Raw genomic sequence first — 17,538 nt, forward strand, 5'->3', positions numbered from 1 at the left:
ATATCTGTTCATAAGTAAGGGTTAAAATATTGTGTAATTTCTGATGATATCCTGCCACAACTTCCTCCAACTAGTCCAAAAGTCTGAATCAAAACACTTCAAAACAAGTGTTGGACCATGGTTTAGCCAATCTGGACCACGGCTCGTCGTCCATCGTGGTTTACAGCAAGTTCTATCTTTGATCGGACCAAACACGAAGTTAAAGCACCCTTAGTGTTACATCCAAAAAAATAATAAAATAAAAATACAACAGTTGAATAAACATTACAATTTAATATACAATTTATATAGTGCACACAAAAATATATTCTAAGTAAAATATATGCTTGCATTTCCACTAACACAGTTTGTAAAAAACCAACATCCACCAAACAAAACCAACACCACCAATGTTTTGTGCAGTTCTATACATATAAAGCTAAGAAGAGTAACTGATGCTTATAGTCATTTGAAAGATACCAGATGAAAATCACAAATCTAACCTAATACAGGCTAAAGCTGGAAGGATTTACATGAGTTTTACACACAACCGGTGTGATTCGATGTTCAGCATTTCATTACTAACTCTGAACATAATAATACAAGTATAAACTCTTTCTACCTGTTTATTTATTTTACACTCTTACCACACTTCTACAGAATCAGGAAAGCATCAATTCATATAACACACTTATACTTACATCATTCTTTTAGGAGTCATGTAATTTTACTCACTTCTAGAGGCACATAAGTTCTGAATGAAGTGCTGATGAAGCAGTGCAGACATGGTGTGCACTGTCTGTTTAACTGTAATAAATATGAAAAAAGCAGTTTATTAACCACAGGAACTTCATACTAATGACTGTTAGAGAACAGGAAGATTCACAGATAGTGGTGATGAACAGGATACTGGAGATGGAGTTACTGGTAAAGTACCTCTAGGTGGTCTGTGGCCAGAAGCTGCAAAAATGGAAATCAGACAAAATTATCAGACATGAACAAACACACACCCAGACACACACACACGCATACACACTGTATCAGATTATGAAAACACCCAGAAGCAACAGAACAGAAATACCATTAAGTCAACCAATCTAAAAGTTCCATTTTCTGTCGAATTGATACACACTGAGCACAGTTCCACAAACAAGGTGTTTCAGAACAGATTAATCAAACAAACTACAGATTAAACCTATAAAACCACACAGACACTCCCATACCAAACGCTCCACACCTTTCACACACTGAAAGGATGGGAATTCGATTCTCATAATATTTTAAATAAAGTCTGTAAATAAAAGGTGAATTTCTCCTATATAATAAATGAAGTGTCTGATAAAACGTTATTAAAATGATACAGTTTGTCAATTACCCAACCCGCCTAATAGGACTCCCCCTATCACTAGTGATGCTCCAACATCAGGAGGTTGAAGACTAGCACACGGCTCTTCCGACACATGTAAAGTCAGACTCCGCCTCATTTTGAACTGCCGCTGATGCAGCATTGCCGAGTCGCATCACAGCGCTAACACTCGGAGTGGCTCAATTCCGATCTCACAGACGCCTTGCGCTCGCTTAGGGCTCTGGTAGCCGATGCTGCAACAGGATTTGAACCAGTGATCTCTTGATCATAGTGGCAGCGCTTAGCCCACTGGACCAATCCGAGCCCAATAAATTGGGCTTTGAACAGGTTGGACTGAAGCTGATACAACATCCCAGCGGGCTGATACAACCCTAAATGTCACTAAAATATCGGTCTGATCTTGTTACTTCTGCATATTGGTCAAACTCCTACTTCCTTTCTAACAGGAAGTTCTTGGACAGCCTGTCGTGTAACTCAGACTCCCAGATACAAGCTATGATAGCTTGTTATAACTCCTGTAAATACTGTTTCTGTCTGATCAAAGCCAAAATCAATATTCTACTAATCTACTAAACACAGTATTTAAGTAACAAGTACTCATTACACACTGTCAGAAGCAATATCCCTGCCTGTCTAAAGACATCGCACTTTCCTCAGATTTGAGGCACACCTGTTTTTTATCTGCTCATTATTTAGTGTACTAAGCGTGCTCTTCTGTTAATACTGCTTTGTTTGCCTGATATTTTGTTATTAAACCTGCAGTTGGATACCAACTGGACAAGAGCTGAACTGTGTGTAATTCAGTAACTCACTCTAGTTTCTCCAGTTTAAAGTGTGGATCCTTCTGTAGATCAGAGAGCAGCTTCTTTCCTGACTCTCCTGGATTATTGTAACTCAGATCCAGCTCTCTCAGGTGTGAGGGGTTTGATTTCAGAGCTGAAGCGAAAGCAGCACAGCCTTCTTCTGTAATACTGCAGTTATTTAACCTGAAGAGAGAATGAGAGAAAAGTACAACAGACGAGTGAACAGTTTTATTCTCACTCCAGGAGTGTAAAGAACAACTGATTCAGATCAGACACAAGAACAAATATCTGATTTGAAATGAAAAAGTGATACAATGTTCACAATGCACACAACAATCAATATAATCCACTGCTGTGTGTGTGTGATGATCAGTGTTAAGTGTAGTGTGTGTGTGTGAAGAGTGTGTGATAAGTGTTTTACTGGTACAGTATAATTTTGTAAAGTCGGCTAGTTTTATAAAAACACAACACAATTCGTAAAAGCACACACCAAACTGCAACATTTCTTATATATCCTGTAAAATGAAGCACTGCAACCAAAACTACATACAGCATAATCGAAATTAAACTTCTGCACCACATAACATGCACTTATTATGCACATAATAAGTGCATTGTTTGGGTTTTGTGGCACATCAGCAGTGTTGGGCACGTTAATTTGAAAAAGTAATTAGTTATAGTTACTAGTTACTTGTCCAAAAAAGTAACTGAGTTACTAACTGAGTTACTCCATTATAAAATTAACTAGTTACCAGTAAAAGTAACTATTGCATTACTTTTGTGTTACTTGGCCCCGTAACCTCCTTTTTCAAACAGTTATTTTATGTTTGTAACCTTATAAAAGTTATTTCTGGTGGTTAAAAGTGCAGGACAGTCTACTAAGTCAGTGCAACCAGTGGCGTGCAGACATAGACTCTGCCCTTTATTAACCAAAGTACCCTTTTGAAACTGAAAGTGCCCTCAACAACTGAATAAGAACTGCGCGCACCAAACCCCCAACTCCCCCCCCCCCCCTTCGTCGCAGAATTTGGGCATTTCTTTGTCCAGCCTATCGCATTATCAGCTCATGGATGATGAAATGATCAGCTAAAGTTGCTTTGATTTTTATTTGAAAATTGTTGTTTTCTTTGGCCAAGAACTTCTCTACCAGCTCTACCCCTCACGACTTCCTCCCCCTCTCATTCTCCCTCTCTTCCTCTCTCTCCAGTCTTCCACTGTTGCTTTTTAAAAAGCTTAATTTGTGATTGAAGTGCTAAGAATTAAGCATTTGGCCAGGTGGAAACATGTGACATCATGTCAGATGTGTGTTAGGTAGGAAATCAGGGTTCAGTGTGTTTATAAAGTCCTGTTTTGTATTGCAAAATGTGTGTAAATCAGAAAAAAGTGTTTAGAGTGTAGTGAAGTGTAGTGTGTGTGCATAAGTGATAATCTTACCACAGTGTCTCCAGTTTACAGTGTGGATTCTCCAGTCCAGCAGAGAGCAGCTTCACTCCTGAATCCTGCAGTTCATTATTATAACCCAGGTTCAGTTCTCTCAGAGTTGAGGAGTTTGAGCTGAGAGCTGAGGCCAGAGTTGCACAGCTTTCCTTTGACAGTTTACACCCAACCAGCCTGAGAGAGAAATGATAATCCATGAGATAAATCCAACAGAAACACTAATATTTAAACACACACACACAACATAAAAACAATGAAATCACAACTGAATACATTACTGAGATCAAAAGGCATATCTACTAGATATCAGAAAAAAACACGAACTGTAAGATTTATATTAAAACAAATAAAATAAAACAAAACACAAAATAAATGTGTAGAGTGTGTTTTTCAGTTCCAGTGTGGAGATGTTTCTTGTTATCAGGTTCTTTTTCTATAAATTATTCTGCTAAAGTTTGCTGAGTGTGGTTTAGTGCTCTTGCCCTGGAGAAGACTGCAGCTACTTTATTTCAAATAACAATTTGATCCTAAGGAGGATTCTTGGCTCTGAGTAAGTGAAATTTGTTTGCCTCCCTTTTGAAATGATTAAGGTGAATGGTGCCATTTAGTACATCAAGTTTCAGGTTTCAGTGTTTATTTATCATTTCCACAATGTCAGGACATACAAGCATTGAAATGCTTGTGGGGAGATACTAAATCTACAGCAAAGTTAACCTGAATGTACAGCACTAAATATACTAAATAGAATAGAAATATATACTAAAGTTACTGTAATAAATATAACTAAATTTACAGAATAAAACATAAAACATATAAATAAAAATATTTAAATATAAAAATATGCGCTAGTTATCTAGTTAAGTAGAATATTTCAGCTCTGAAATATTTCGATACTGAAAGTGTTGTGCTATTCTCTTGTGTAATTTATTCTGTTTCATAACACAGCACTGTGTATTTTAAATACTTGAAGCTACATACACTGCATTGGTAATAATATTATTCTGTCTTGTTATGTGTTACCCTTAGACTATTTCTTTCACATTTTGAAAAAATGGGCACATCAGTAGAAATTCCATGCCATCATTAAGATTAGTTTTTCTGGATTTTCTGTAGTATTGTTTTTTCCAATTGAGTGCTCATGATTATTAATAATATTATATAATATTATATATATTATATTATGTTATATAAAACATAAAAAATATATATAATTATATTAAACAGAACTGTAGAATCTGGATAAATGTAGAGTGTGCTTTTCATAGGATTTTCTCGTCATAAGGATCTTTCTATAAATTATTCTGATGTAGTTTGCTGAGTGGGTTTTTGTGCTGATACACTGGCTGCTGTAGGACTCTAGCAGACAGATGACTCTCTCATTTCCTATTCTTCACACTGTGAGCTGTGATTAGTTTCTAGCTGTTCTAAATGGTAACCATTTTCAACGTCTGTTTTTTTAAAACCAAATCACCTACAGATGAATTAGGATTATCCATATCTATCAATTATAACTCACAATCTAGATTATGAGGCTGCTGGTGTCAACATTTTATCTCCAGGCCCAGTTAAGTACCCTTAAAACAATAGTTTTAGATTTAGATTTAGATAATTATCTCTAAATAAAATATTTTAGTTCAGGAAAACATCTGACACATTATTCCTGGGAAAGTTAATATCATATCCCTTAAGGTTAATTAGTGTATGTTGTGGGGTCTCTGAGAAACAATGAGATAAAATTTGTCAGTACCTTTACACAGACAGATTAATAATCTGTCTTTATGATAGTGTTTTTGTATGTGCAAAAAGAAAGATATTCTGTGTTTAAGTGATAATCTTACTGCAGTTTCTCCAGTTTACAGTGTGGGTTCTTCAGTCCAGCAGAGAGCAGCTTCACTCCTGAATCCTGTAGATTATTAATACTCAGGTTCAGTTCTCTCAGAGTTGAGGAGTTTGAGATGAGAGCTGAGGCCAGAGCTGCACAGCTTTTCTCTGATAGATTGCACCCAGTCAGCCTGAGAGAGAAATCATAATATCATAATCCATTAGAAACACTGATATTTACACACACTAACATTTCATGGAGGAAGTTTGTTATCAATATGTTATGCATTATTCCAGTAGTTTTACATTTATTTTTGGTGTTTTTATTTATATTAGGTGTATTGCTATCTCAGTGGCAGAAACTGACTGATAAGAACCCACACAACAGTCAACCATCAGATTTCATTACTATCTTGGCAATGCAGGTGCACAATGTGTGCTTAATGTGCGTACACCCCTACTGGGTAACACACTTGGACATGCTACATTGCACAAACCCAACTTTTACATTAAAAATTAAAAGAATACTGAATAAAATAACATATATAAAATATATTCCTCTGCTGAGAAGCCTTAGATACATCCAGGCAGTGAAAAAAAGATGCAAAAAGTCAGAGCATTTAATTTAAAAATGATAAAAATATCGACCAATTCCAATGTTAATTAAGATTTATTTAGATTGTTGAAGAACTGATTATATGAAAAAGAAATGTTGGTCATTTTTATAGTGGGCAGCACTGTAAAATTATTTTACATTCACACTTAAATTTTAATGTTTAAAGTGAAATAAATAAAATAGACTATAACAGCTCATTTAATGATAAATATATGTGTCCTGTTATCTGGATAATTATATCACATATCCCGGGTGTGTGTGACGGTGAGTAATGCAACTTTCGGCTTGCGTGCCTGCTGGCTGTTTGTTTAGCGCGTCTCTGTTGCTGGTCTCAGTTTTAGACGCTTTTTACGTTTTATACTCTTTATTAACTTTTGACCATTTTTACAACCTTCCCAAACCTATAAAATCCCTCAGGTAGCTATTAATTTCGTGTTATTACTCCATTTTGCCGCTGTTTTTGTGTTGTCTATGTTTTTGTGCTTATTTTGAGGTAATGGCGACTGTGGAGGACCGGCGCAGCCGAGGAAAGCGGGTTTCCCCCCTACCTTCTCAGCCAGATTTTGCATCCGCAAAACGGTTTGAGGTCCTCAGCCCGTAGCTGTCCTCTCCTTCACCTCCCCCAACCCCAAGGAAAACAGATAAGGGCAGTACCCTCATTGTCGGGGATTCTATTGTAAGGCATTTAAAGGTGTCTAAAGCTAAGGGTAATGCTGCAGTGTCATGTTTTGGAGGATGGACGGTGGATTCCTGCAGTGCTTCGGCATCGGGGGGACCCCGGCATTGTCGTCCTGAATGTGGGTACCAACGACATGTCCGCACGGTGCAGCGAGGTCATGAAGGAGTGCTTCCGCACTCTTCTGGACACCGCTCGCAGACTGACCAGCGCCCGCCTAATCTCTGGTCCAATGCCCACCTACCGCCGCGGGGGCCAGCCGTTCAGCCGCCTCTACGCTCTCCACTGCTGGCTGCGGGACTGGTGCTCTGCTAGTGGAGTTGGCTACTTGGACAACTGGGAGAGCTTTCGGGAGCGTGCAGCCCTCTTCCACCGAGACGGGCTTCACCCCAGCCGCCTGGCATCCGCTGTCCTCTCTGGAAACATTGAGGTGGTGCTACGCCGGGACTGACTGGCCCTAACCTGTCATACCGGCCAGGTTAGTGGTCTAGGTAATGGGCAGTTTAGTAATAAACATCATTCTAATGATTTATCTTGCCGCTTTCCTGTTCACATGGCCATGAGACAAGGCCTTCAAGCCAAGCTCTCCCGGGGGATCAGAGAGGCAAAGCGCACCTACGCAAAGAAAATCCATGCCCACTTCCAGGACACTGCTAACACTCGGTGCATGTGGCAGGGCATCCAGACCATCACCAACTACAAGTCACCTCCACCTGCTTGTAACAGTGATGCTTCCCTTCCCGATGCACTGAACTCCTTCTATCCAAGGTTTGAAGCACAGAACTACACGACAGCAAGGAAAACCACACCTCCTCCAAGTGACCAAGTACTGTGCCTGTCCTCAGCTAATGTGCGGAAAACTCTACTCAGAGTCAACCCACAGAAAGCCCCAGGACCAGACAGCATACCTGTCAGAGTGCTCAGTGGATGTGCAGACCAACTCACGGATGTTCTCACAAACATTTTCAACATCTCTCTGAGCACTGCGGTCGTGCCGACATGCTTCAAGACGACCACCATTGTCCCTGTGCCGAAGAAGTCTCGAGTGCCCTGCCTTAATGACTACCGTCCTATTGCACTTACTCCCATCATCATGAAGTGCTTTGAGAAGCTGGTCAAGAGGCACATCAAAAACCAGCTCCCCTCCTCACTGGACCCACTGCAGTTTGCGTATCGTCCAAACAGATCAACAGACAATGCCATCTCTACTGCGCTCCACCTGGCTCTCACCCACCTGGACAACAAAGACTGCTATGTTCGAATGCTGTTCATCGACTTCAGTTCAGCATTCAACACCATCATCCCTCAGCATCTGATAGGAAAACTGAGCTTGCTGGGCCTGAACTCCTCCCTCTGTAACTGGGATTTGGACTTCCTGACTGAAAGACCACAATCAGTCAGGATTGGAAACAACACCTCCAGCACCACCATACTGAGTATCGGTGCCCCCCAGGGTTGTGTGCTCAGTCCACTGCTATTCACTCTGCTGACTCATGACTGTACTGCAAAGTACAGCTCAAACCACATCATCAAGTTCGCTGATGACACAACTGTAGTTGGCCTCATCAGCAAGAATGACGAGTCAGCATACAGAGAGGAGGTGCAGTGGCTGACGGACTGGTGCAGAACCAACAACCTATCTCTAAACGTGGATAAAACCAAAGAGATGGTTGTTGACTTCAGGAGAGCTCCAGGTGTCCACCACCCGCTGAACATCAACGGCTCTGCTGTGGAAATTGTGAAGAACACCTAGTTCCTCTGTGTTCACATTGCAGAGAACCTCACCTGGTCCCTCAACACCAACTCCATAACCAAGAAAGCCCAGCAGTGCCTGAGAGCCAGGTGGAGCGCAGTAGTGATAGCATCGTCTGTTGATCTGTTTGGACGATACGCAAACTGCAGGGGGTCCAGTGAGGAGGGGAGCTGGTTTTTGATGTGCCTCTTGACCAGCTTCTCAAAGCACTTCATGATGATGGGAGTAAGTGCAATGGGACGTTTGGAGGAGGTGTTGTCTTCCTTGTTGTCGTGTAGTTCTGTGGTTCGAACCTTGAGTAGAAGGAGTTCAGTGCATCTGGAAGGGAGGCATCACTGTTACAAGCAGGGGAGGGTGACTTGTAGTTGGTGATGGTCTGGATGCCGAGTGTCAGCAGTGTCCTGGAAGTGGGCGTGGATTTTCTTTGCGTAGGTGCGCTTTGCCTCTCTGATCCCCCGGGAGAGCTTGGCTCTAGCTGTTCGGAGGCCAGCCCTGTCCCCTGACTTAAAGGCCTTGTCTCGGGATCTCAGCAGCGCACGCACCTCTGCAGTCATCCACGGCTTCTGGTTGGGGCGGGATGTGATGGTTTTGGAGACAGTAACATCATCAATGCACTTGCTGATGTAGCCAGTCACTGATTCTGTGTACTCCTCCAGGTTGATGGAGTCATCAGAAGTAGCAGCTTCTCTGAACATGTCCCAGTCAGTGTGCTCAAAACAGTCCTGAAGAGCAGAGATGGCTCCTGGAGGCCGGGTTGTTACTTGCTTCTTCTCTGATTTGGCACGTCTGATGAGCTGTCTGTATGCTGGGATGAGCATCACAGAGATATGGTCCGAGGAGCCGTAGTGGGGCGGGCCTCTGCGCTGTACGCACCGGGAAGGTTGGTGTAAAAACAATCCAGCAGGTTAGCTCCACACGTTGGAAAATCCACATGTTGGTGAAAGCTGGGCAGCAGATCCTTCAGATTACTGTGATTGAAATCACCAGCAACAATAAACAGTCCGTCGGGGTGTGAGTTCTGGAGTTTGGAGATAACAGTGTGCAGTTCTTGCAGAGCGTTAGCATTAGCACCGTTAGCATTAGCATTAGCACTGGGTGCTACATATACTGCTATTATGTACACATTGCTAAGCTCTCTGGGCAGGTAGAATGGCCTGGCTCTGACTACAGCGAACTCCACCAGCATGTTACACCATGCTGTGTTGATGTAAACACGCACTCCAACTCCACGGATCTTGCCCAAGAGGCCAGCATCGCGGTCCGCGCGGTAGCATAGCATGCCGCTCACCTCAATCGCGGAGTCCGGGATGGAGTCAGTTAGCCATGTCTCCGTGAAAACGAACACACAGCAGTCTCTGAACTCGCGCTGGGTTGTCCGCTGGCGCTGGAGGTGGTCGAGCTTGTTCGGCAGGGAGCAGACATTGGAGAGGATGGAACAGCTGGCCGGCTGGAGTTAGCCATTAGCTTAGCGCGGACTCCGGCTCTCTTACCGTGCTTCCGGTTTCTCGCACACCGCTTGCGGGGAGCCCTCTTCCGGGTAGCAGGCTCAGGAAACGCCGCGGATCTTAGCGTGGACTCAATTCTCCAATCAGAAGACACTATATTGAGAAGATCATCGGAGTCTTTCTCCCCTCCATCTCAAAGATCTACACCACATGCTGCATCTGAAAAGCCACCAGCATTGTGGATGACCCCACCCATCCCTCACTCTCTTCACTCAGATGCCGTCCGGCAAAAGATACAAGAGCATCCGAGCCTCCACTCGTAGACTCTGCAACAGCTTCATCCACCAGGCAGTCAGACTTCTCAACACACAGAGCCTCCACTACCAGGCTCTGCAACAGCTTCATCCACCAGGCAGTCAGACTTCTCAACACACAGAGCCTCCACTACCAGGCTCTGCAACAGCTTCATCCTCCAGGCAGTCAGACTTCTCAACACACAGAGACAGAGCTGAACCCCACCCCACCCACCACACACCCAACACACTCACACAGAACTGAACTGACCCCCCCCCCTTTACACACACAAAGACTGTACACACACACACACACACAGACTGAAATGTCTTTATTCCTTTCAGCAATATTTGCTGCCACTCTCATAAACAATAATCTCTCTACCTCAGTAACTGCTGTGATTATATATGTTTTACATGTTACAGTAAGTTACACATCTCTGCACCTTATCCTCACTATACACTTTATTATACCATATCGGTACTGCACTGTGCTGTCTTTTGCATTTATTGTATTCATTGTAATGTTACAGTCTTATGTTGCACTACACCATGCACTATGTGTTGTCTATTGTTTGTTGTTCCATGTTGCACCATTGTTCCAGAGGAATGTAATTTCACTACACTGCGTACCTGTACTCAGATGTAATGATAATAAAAACCTCATAACCTTGACCCTATATTGTTCCATGTCACATGAATACTGACTGATCTTGATCTAATCTTAGTTTCATTATAAATACTGAACTAAATGTGTTGTAAAGTTCTGGCCCTGGTTTATTAAAGTGTATCAAACTGCTCTTTCCTGTTTGATCGGACAGTTTTTCTCACTCTTCTTTTGTTCTGCTTTGTTTTTGGTATTTTCAGTTTTAAAAAGCCACAACGCTCACTGCCAGCTCTAATCTCAACCACTCAGGATTTTTAATTTCTGGAAATCTAAATTTAGGAGGTTATATTTTTAATGAACTTATTGATCAATATATCGTCACAGGTTTTACTCCCATATTAAAACAATGTATCTACCTTTTAGTAATTAATCCATTTAATCTGTAAATTTGTTTGTTCTATAACTTAAAATAAGGAAAAATGGTTACTCTCATTAATTCAATGATTAAATATTCTACATTTATATGACAATAATTTATCTGAAACCAACTTCAGAGATCTCAGTTTTACATTTTAGTTCTGATGAGACCATGTGATGTAGCAACATCAGCACTGTAGAAGCTACACACTGTACAACTAATATTTTTCCTATTTAAAATACATACATACTGTGATTGGTCACCTGAAATCTAATGAGTCGGAGATCATCAACAAATCAGTATAAAACACTGAAACAGGAATGAAAACACTCACTCAGCTCTTCTGGATGCTTTGACCACTGGCATCAACCTCAGAAGACATTCCTCTGTCCCACCATATTTCCTCAGGTCAAACTCATCCAGCTCCTCTTCTGAATTCAGAATCACAAACGCCACAGCCGACCACTGATCAGGAGAGAGCTCAGCTCCTCTGAGACCCATGGAACCTCCTTTGTTCAGGTATGTTTGGACTTCCTGCACTAGAGAATGATCATTCAGTTCATTCAGACAGTGGAACAGATTGATAGTTTTCTCTGGAGCGGGATTCTCCATGATCTTCTGCTTGATGTGCTTCACTACTTCCTCTTTGCTGTGAGAGATGTTCTCTGTCTGTATCATTAAGCCTTGTAAGAGAGTCTGATTGGACTCCAGTGAGAGACCCAGAAGGAAGCGGAGGAAAAGGTCCAGGTGTCCGTTCTCACTCAGTAAGGCCTTGTTCACTGCGCTCTTCAGGAAGTCGGACACTGTTTCCTTTTTAAAGAAACCAAACAATCCACTGTGTTTCTGTTGCAGCACATTTCTGTTGTTGGAGATGAAGGACAGAAATGCATATAAAGCAGCCAGAAACTCCTGAACACTCAGATGCACGAAGCTGAAAACCTTCCCCAGGTGCAGCCCAAACTCCTGTCTGAAGATCTGGGTGCACACTCCTGAGTGCACGGTCACTTCTTCGACATCAATTCCGCACTCTCTCAGGTCTTCCTCATAGAAGATCAGGTTTCCTTTCTCCAGCTGTTGGAAAGCCAGTTTTCCCAGAGCCAGAATAATCTTTCTAGTCTGGTCAAGATCAACATCACTTTCTCTGTGGTACTTCTGGCTGCGGTGTTTGATCTGAAAGATAAGGAAGTGTGTGAACATTTGAGTCAGAGTCTTGGGGATCTCTCCTCCCTCTGCTCCACCCAACATCCTCTCTAGAACAGTGGCTGAGATCCAGCAGAAGACTGGGATGTGGCACATGATGTAGAGGCTTCTGGAGGACTTCATGTGTGTAATGATTCTTTCAGCAAGGCTCTGAACACTGATTCTTTTCCTGAAGTATTCCTCTTTCTGAGGGTCACTGAACCCTCGTACCTCTGTTACCTGGTCAATACAGTCAGGAGGAATCTGATTGGCTGCTGCTGGTCGAGTAGTTATCCATAGGAGAGCAGAGGGAAGCAGGTTCCCCTGGATGAGGTTTGTCAGCAGAACATCCACTGAGGCTGACTGTGTTACATCAGATACTCTCTCATTGTTCTGGAAATCTAGAGGAAGTCGACATTCATCCAGACCATCAAAGATGAACATGACTTTGTATTGATAATAGTCTCTTGGTTTTAATTCTTTTGTATCTTTGAAAAATTGATTAAGAAGATCCACCAGACTGAGTGTTTCAGTCTTCATCAGATTCAGCTCTCTAAAAGGAAGTGGAAATATGAAGAGAACATCCTGATTGGCTTTTCCTTCAGCCCAGTCCAGAATGAACTTCTGCACAGAGACTGTTTTTCCAATTCCAGCAACTCCTTTAGTCAGCACAGTTCTGATGGACGGGTCTTTAAAGAGGTCGTTACATTTGATGGGTGTCTCCTGTGTTGCTGGTCTCCTGGATGCTGCTTCAATCTGTCTGACCTCATGTTCATTATTGATCTCTCCACTCCCTCCCTCTGTGATGTACAGCTCTGTGTAGATCTCATTCAGAAGGGTGGAGGTTCCAGGATCTGAGATTCCTTCACTGATTTTCGGAAATTTTTCCTTCAGAGTAGATTTCAGTTTTTGGTGACACAATGGAGCCAGTTCTAATAAAAAGAGAAACCATTTAACCTTCTACATTATTAAATATATTTATTGAAATTGTAGCATTGATTATAACATGTATCATTTTAAAGTATGTCCACAAAAATATCATAATTGAAATTAAAGTGACAGTACATATATACTTTTGGTGTAAAATCAATAATTGCATAGAGCATGCTAAAACTTTCTATTAAAATGTGCCATTCCTTTTCAGAGTGAATGAATCTGGTGATTTTAGTGAGGATTCTGTTTGTGCCCTTATTCTAATTCTGCATTTATTTGGCTTAATGATGAGTTTGCGGTTCTGATATTTCCATGTTCGCAGTAGCTCTTGTATCAGCACTATTAGCAGCACCATGGTTGCACACACAGCCAGCAAAGCTGTTACAGCCAGAAAAGGTCCTGAGACCTACCAGACCACTCTGCTTTTATAATGAATGTATATGGCTTTGCAGGAATGGTAGCAGGAGCACATTGATGCAATTTATTATAATATCCCTCTCACCACTCAGGAACACTATTGCTTAGTTATGGAAAACATCTTAAGGACTGCTGCTTTAATTTATTTAAAGAATAATATATATATATATATATACATGAGGTTAGGGCTGGAAGATTGATCAAATTAATCAGATAAATTAAATTACAGTTTAAATGCAAATTTAAAAATGGAAGTTGAGGTTTGTACAGCATTATATATAGAAGCTGCCAGACGGGGGTTTTGAATGTGGCTTGAGTAAAGAAGCCTGTAAAGATTTTTATTTGCCAGTGGTCAACATATCTTACCTTTTTTAATATGTCCTTAATTGACTTATAAGGAGGTTTTTGTTTAATATATAGAGCTGCTTGCTATTTATAAAAATATATATACTGATAAAAACTTTTAACAAAACATTTTAATTAAAAAATACTAGTTTAATTTGTTTTACTGTTTTGATTCCCTAAGAAATAAACTAAAAAGCCTACAAATATAAAACTGAATAAAACATTTCTTTTTGTTTTTATGTAAAACAATCTAAATAATAGACAATATCACCCAGCCCTATAAATAACCCTGATCTCTTACTGGTCTGCAGTGTGTTAGCGAGGTCTGTCTGGTTCATGTTCTTCAGGGCGTGCAGTGTGATCTTCAGTGCTCCCTCTCTGACAGCGCTCTGATCCTCCTCATCCTCCTCCTCTCTCCCAGAGCATGCTGGGTAATCCAGACTCTTCAGGATCTTCTCAAACCTCTTCAGCTGCTTCTTTATCAGAGAGATGACTTTCTGCACCAGCTCCTGATTAAACACATGGTTTAGAACCAGGACCTGTTAGTCAGCACTGAGACTTTTTAGTCGTATTGGACAAACCAATTATAATTATAACCAATTATTGTGTGATTTTATTTACCAAATAATTGATATAAAACACCTGATAAAATGTGTTTCAGATAAAACATATTTATAACACTACTTGACTTTATCTTCATATGAAGTAATTTATTTACAGTTTTATAAAAAACACTGCATGAAATCATGAAACAAAGAGAAAGAAGTATTTAGATCCAGATGAATCCTGGAAGGGGTTATGAAAGATCTCAAAATAATTACAAATCGTAAATCAAGAGTGAAGAACGTTTAAATCAATGTGTGAATTTCAATGTGGCCAGGTTACACCGTCCTAGCTATTATAGCCCAAGAGCAGATCACAAGATGCATAAAGAAGCAGACAACTATCCTAAAATGTCATCACAAGATGTAGAGGTAGCTCTGCTCACTGTTGATGTTAACACACAGCAGGTACCAGCAGAAAGAGCCTGCACAAGTTTAATTTCCTAGAACAAAGTATGGCCAAAAACAAACATCAGGGCAAAATTCAAGTATGCCAAAGAACACCTAGACCAAGACCAGTATTTCTGGAACAGTGTGCTGTGCAAAGATTTATCCAAAGTTAAATCCAGTAGACTAATCACACCAACTGTGAAGCATGGTGGTGAAAATGTCATGGTTTGGGGCTGCTTTATTGCAAAAGGGCCTGGTAAGCTCTACATTATCAATGCACTATGAATTCTTGAGTTAATCAGAGACTCAAAATATTCCAGTAAACCCAACATGAAAGGGCTTAAAAGAAAGCTATAGAGAGTGGTGAATGAAATAAAGAAAACCCTCAAACATCACACAGCTGAAAGAATTCTGCATGAAGGAGAGGGAAAAACTTCTCCCAGATGATGTTACAGATTGATAGACTATAGCTTATAGAAATGTTCTAATTGAGGTTCTTTTAAACAAATGGGGAATGTCAGCTATTAGAGAACAGGGTGTCCTAACCTTTTCTATCATGGAATTTGGTTTGTAATTTATTTTCATTTGTTTAGTTATATAGGTTCCATCTCTCAAATGTGTTTAAATGTTCTCATTTTTTCAGTTTTACAGTTTCAACACACACACACACACACACACACCTTGAGTATGAACTTCATATTTCTTCTGTCAGGGTCTGATGCCTCCTGCTGGACTCTGTTGGTAAATATAAATCTGTGTTTACATCTATAATAATGTGGAAAGTGGCACATTAAATACACTCTCATTTATTACATCATATACATTTTAACCTTCATTGTAGGTGTATCAAGGTGACCTAATGCTGCTGATGTGACACAGCTTATTGAATGAAGCAGCAGGTAAATCTGAACATAAGTGAGAACTTCAAAAAGATGATCTCAAGTAAATAATCTCAAATAATCTGAGGAAACAGAGATGGTAAACTGCTGTGTAATAAACAGAGTGAGTAGTTACACTGCAGCAGGAGTTCCCTTCTATTCAACAAATGGTGAGGTTGGACACTGATGTTGGGCAGTTAACCCCGAACATTCATCAAAGAAAAACTACACAGAATATGAAGTAATGTTTGGGGAACCCTGACAAAATGTACATTTGTGTTCTGTGTGTGATAATCTAAAATTTGTAATTTGTTAGAGGTAAAACTTTACTCATTCTTTATAAAAGAGATAAGAAGGCAGTTTAAGGAGAAGTAAGACCTAACCTTACAGACAGGGTTAGATTTTAGAGGATCTGTCAGGAGTTCAGTTGAAGTTCTTGAAAGAGACAAAATAAGGAGCTGTATCTGTTTCTTCAAGAATAGAACAAGGAAAGCAGTGAAATGATTTCAGATTTGTGATGTGTGTTTTTCTCTGATAAATGTTCTGGGTTAACTGCCCAACCTCACCACTTGTGTAGCTGAATAGAAGTGAACTCCTGCTGCAATGATGAAAAATATAGCGTTAGGCCTTGTAACTTTACTCACTGTATTTATTACACAGCAGTATATCGAGTCTATGTTTCCTCAGATTATTTGAGATTATTTACTTGAGATCATCATCTTGAAGTTCTCACTCTTCAGATTTACCAGATGCCTCATTCTGTAAGCTGTGTCACACCATCAGCATTATGTCACCCTGACGCTTCAGAGAATATGAAAAGGGCTACAGAGTAAGCTGATGCACTTATAGAGTAGGCATTTATAAATGTCTATGTATGTTTGTGTCTGTCATCATGAAGCGCTTGTGTAGGTGTTATGTATCCTTCTTAACAGTGATCTACATTAAAGTTTTACCAAACTTTCTTTACCTCTGTTCAGGAGAGCAGTCGTCCTTTCTGAGGGTTGGTGGAGGGTCCATTGACGCATCACTCTTCATGGACACACAGCTGGGTTCAGGAGAGCAGTCCTCTTTTCTGAGGGTTGGTGGAGGGTCCATTGACGCATCACTCTTCATGGAAACACAGCTGGGTTCAGGAGAGCAGTCCTCCTTTCTGAGGGTTGGTGGAGGGTCCATTGACGCATCACTCTTCATGGACACACAGCTGGGTTCAGGTGAGACAGGTCTCTTACCTGGGGGGGGAGTCGCTAAATGACGTCAACACCTAATTTGCATAATACATGTTTTTGAAGGATTAAGGTTGTGGGATTGAAAAAAGTGTGTAAAAACATCCTAAATATGTTAGAAATGTTACAAATAAACAACATCTGTTGCTTTTTAAATAGGCCGTCACTTTTTTTACAGTAACTTCATTTTTACATGAATTACATAAATGATTTTTTGCCGTGTTCTTAAATGTTATTATAAGAGCAGCAGTTAGCCAGAAGTGTTATTTTAAGTCTTTTTTTTTAGGGTTTTTCTTAGTTTTATTTTATTATTTTTTTTACGTTTTCTTTATTTTTAAAGCTATCATAGACAAATTG

The 17,538-nt window shown here is 40.6% G+C and overlaps 1 protein-coding gene across 3 annotated transcripts in view; it reads right to left on the bottom strand.

Annotated features, from left to right (window-relative positions):
* Positions 1–17,191, bottom strand: part of LOC103026509 (NACHT, LRR and PYD domains-containing protein 3-like) — a 59,155-nt gene extending 41,964 nt beyond the window's left edge. Inside the window, exons 1-9 of one of the 3 annotated variants that reach the window (XM_049483091.1) lie at positions 16,926–17,191; positions 15,761–15,815; positions 14,390–14,597; positions 11,549–13,325; positions 5,424–5,597; positions 3,583–3,759; positions 2,158–2,331; positions 916–939; positions 259–786 (exon numbers count right to left, since the gene is read on the bottom strand). In XM_049483091.1, coding sequence (XP_049339048.1) covers positions 918–939; positions 2,158–2,331; positions 3,583–3,759; positions 5,424–5,597; positions 11,549–13,325; positions 14,390–14,597; positions 15,761–15,815; positions 16,926–17,149 — 2,811 coding nt within the window. In that variant the 5' untranslated portion in view covers positions 17,150–17,191 and the 3' untranslated portion in view covers positions 259–786; positions 916–917. Of the gene's footprint in view, positions 1–258; positions 940–2,157; positions 2,332–3,582; positions 3,760–5,423; positions 5,598–11,548; positions 13,326–14,389; positions 14,598–15,760; positions 15,816–16,925 lie in introns of those variants that run through there. The other 2 variants (XM_049483090.1, XM_049483092.1) reach the window with 2 other exon arrangements.
* Positions 17,192–17,538: the final 347 nt, after the last annotated feature.

The sequence above is a fragment of the Astyanax mexicanus genome, chromosome 8 (genome assembly GCF_023375975.1).
Source record: "Astyanax mexicanus isolate ESR-SI-001 chromosome 8, AstMex3_surface, whole genome shotgun sequence".
NCBI classification, from domain to species: domain Eukaryota; kingdom Metazoa; phylum Chordata; class Actinopteri; order Characiformes; family Acestrorhamphidae; genus Astyanax; species Astyanax mexicanus.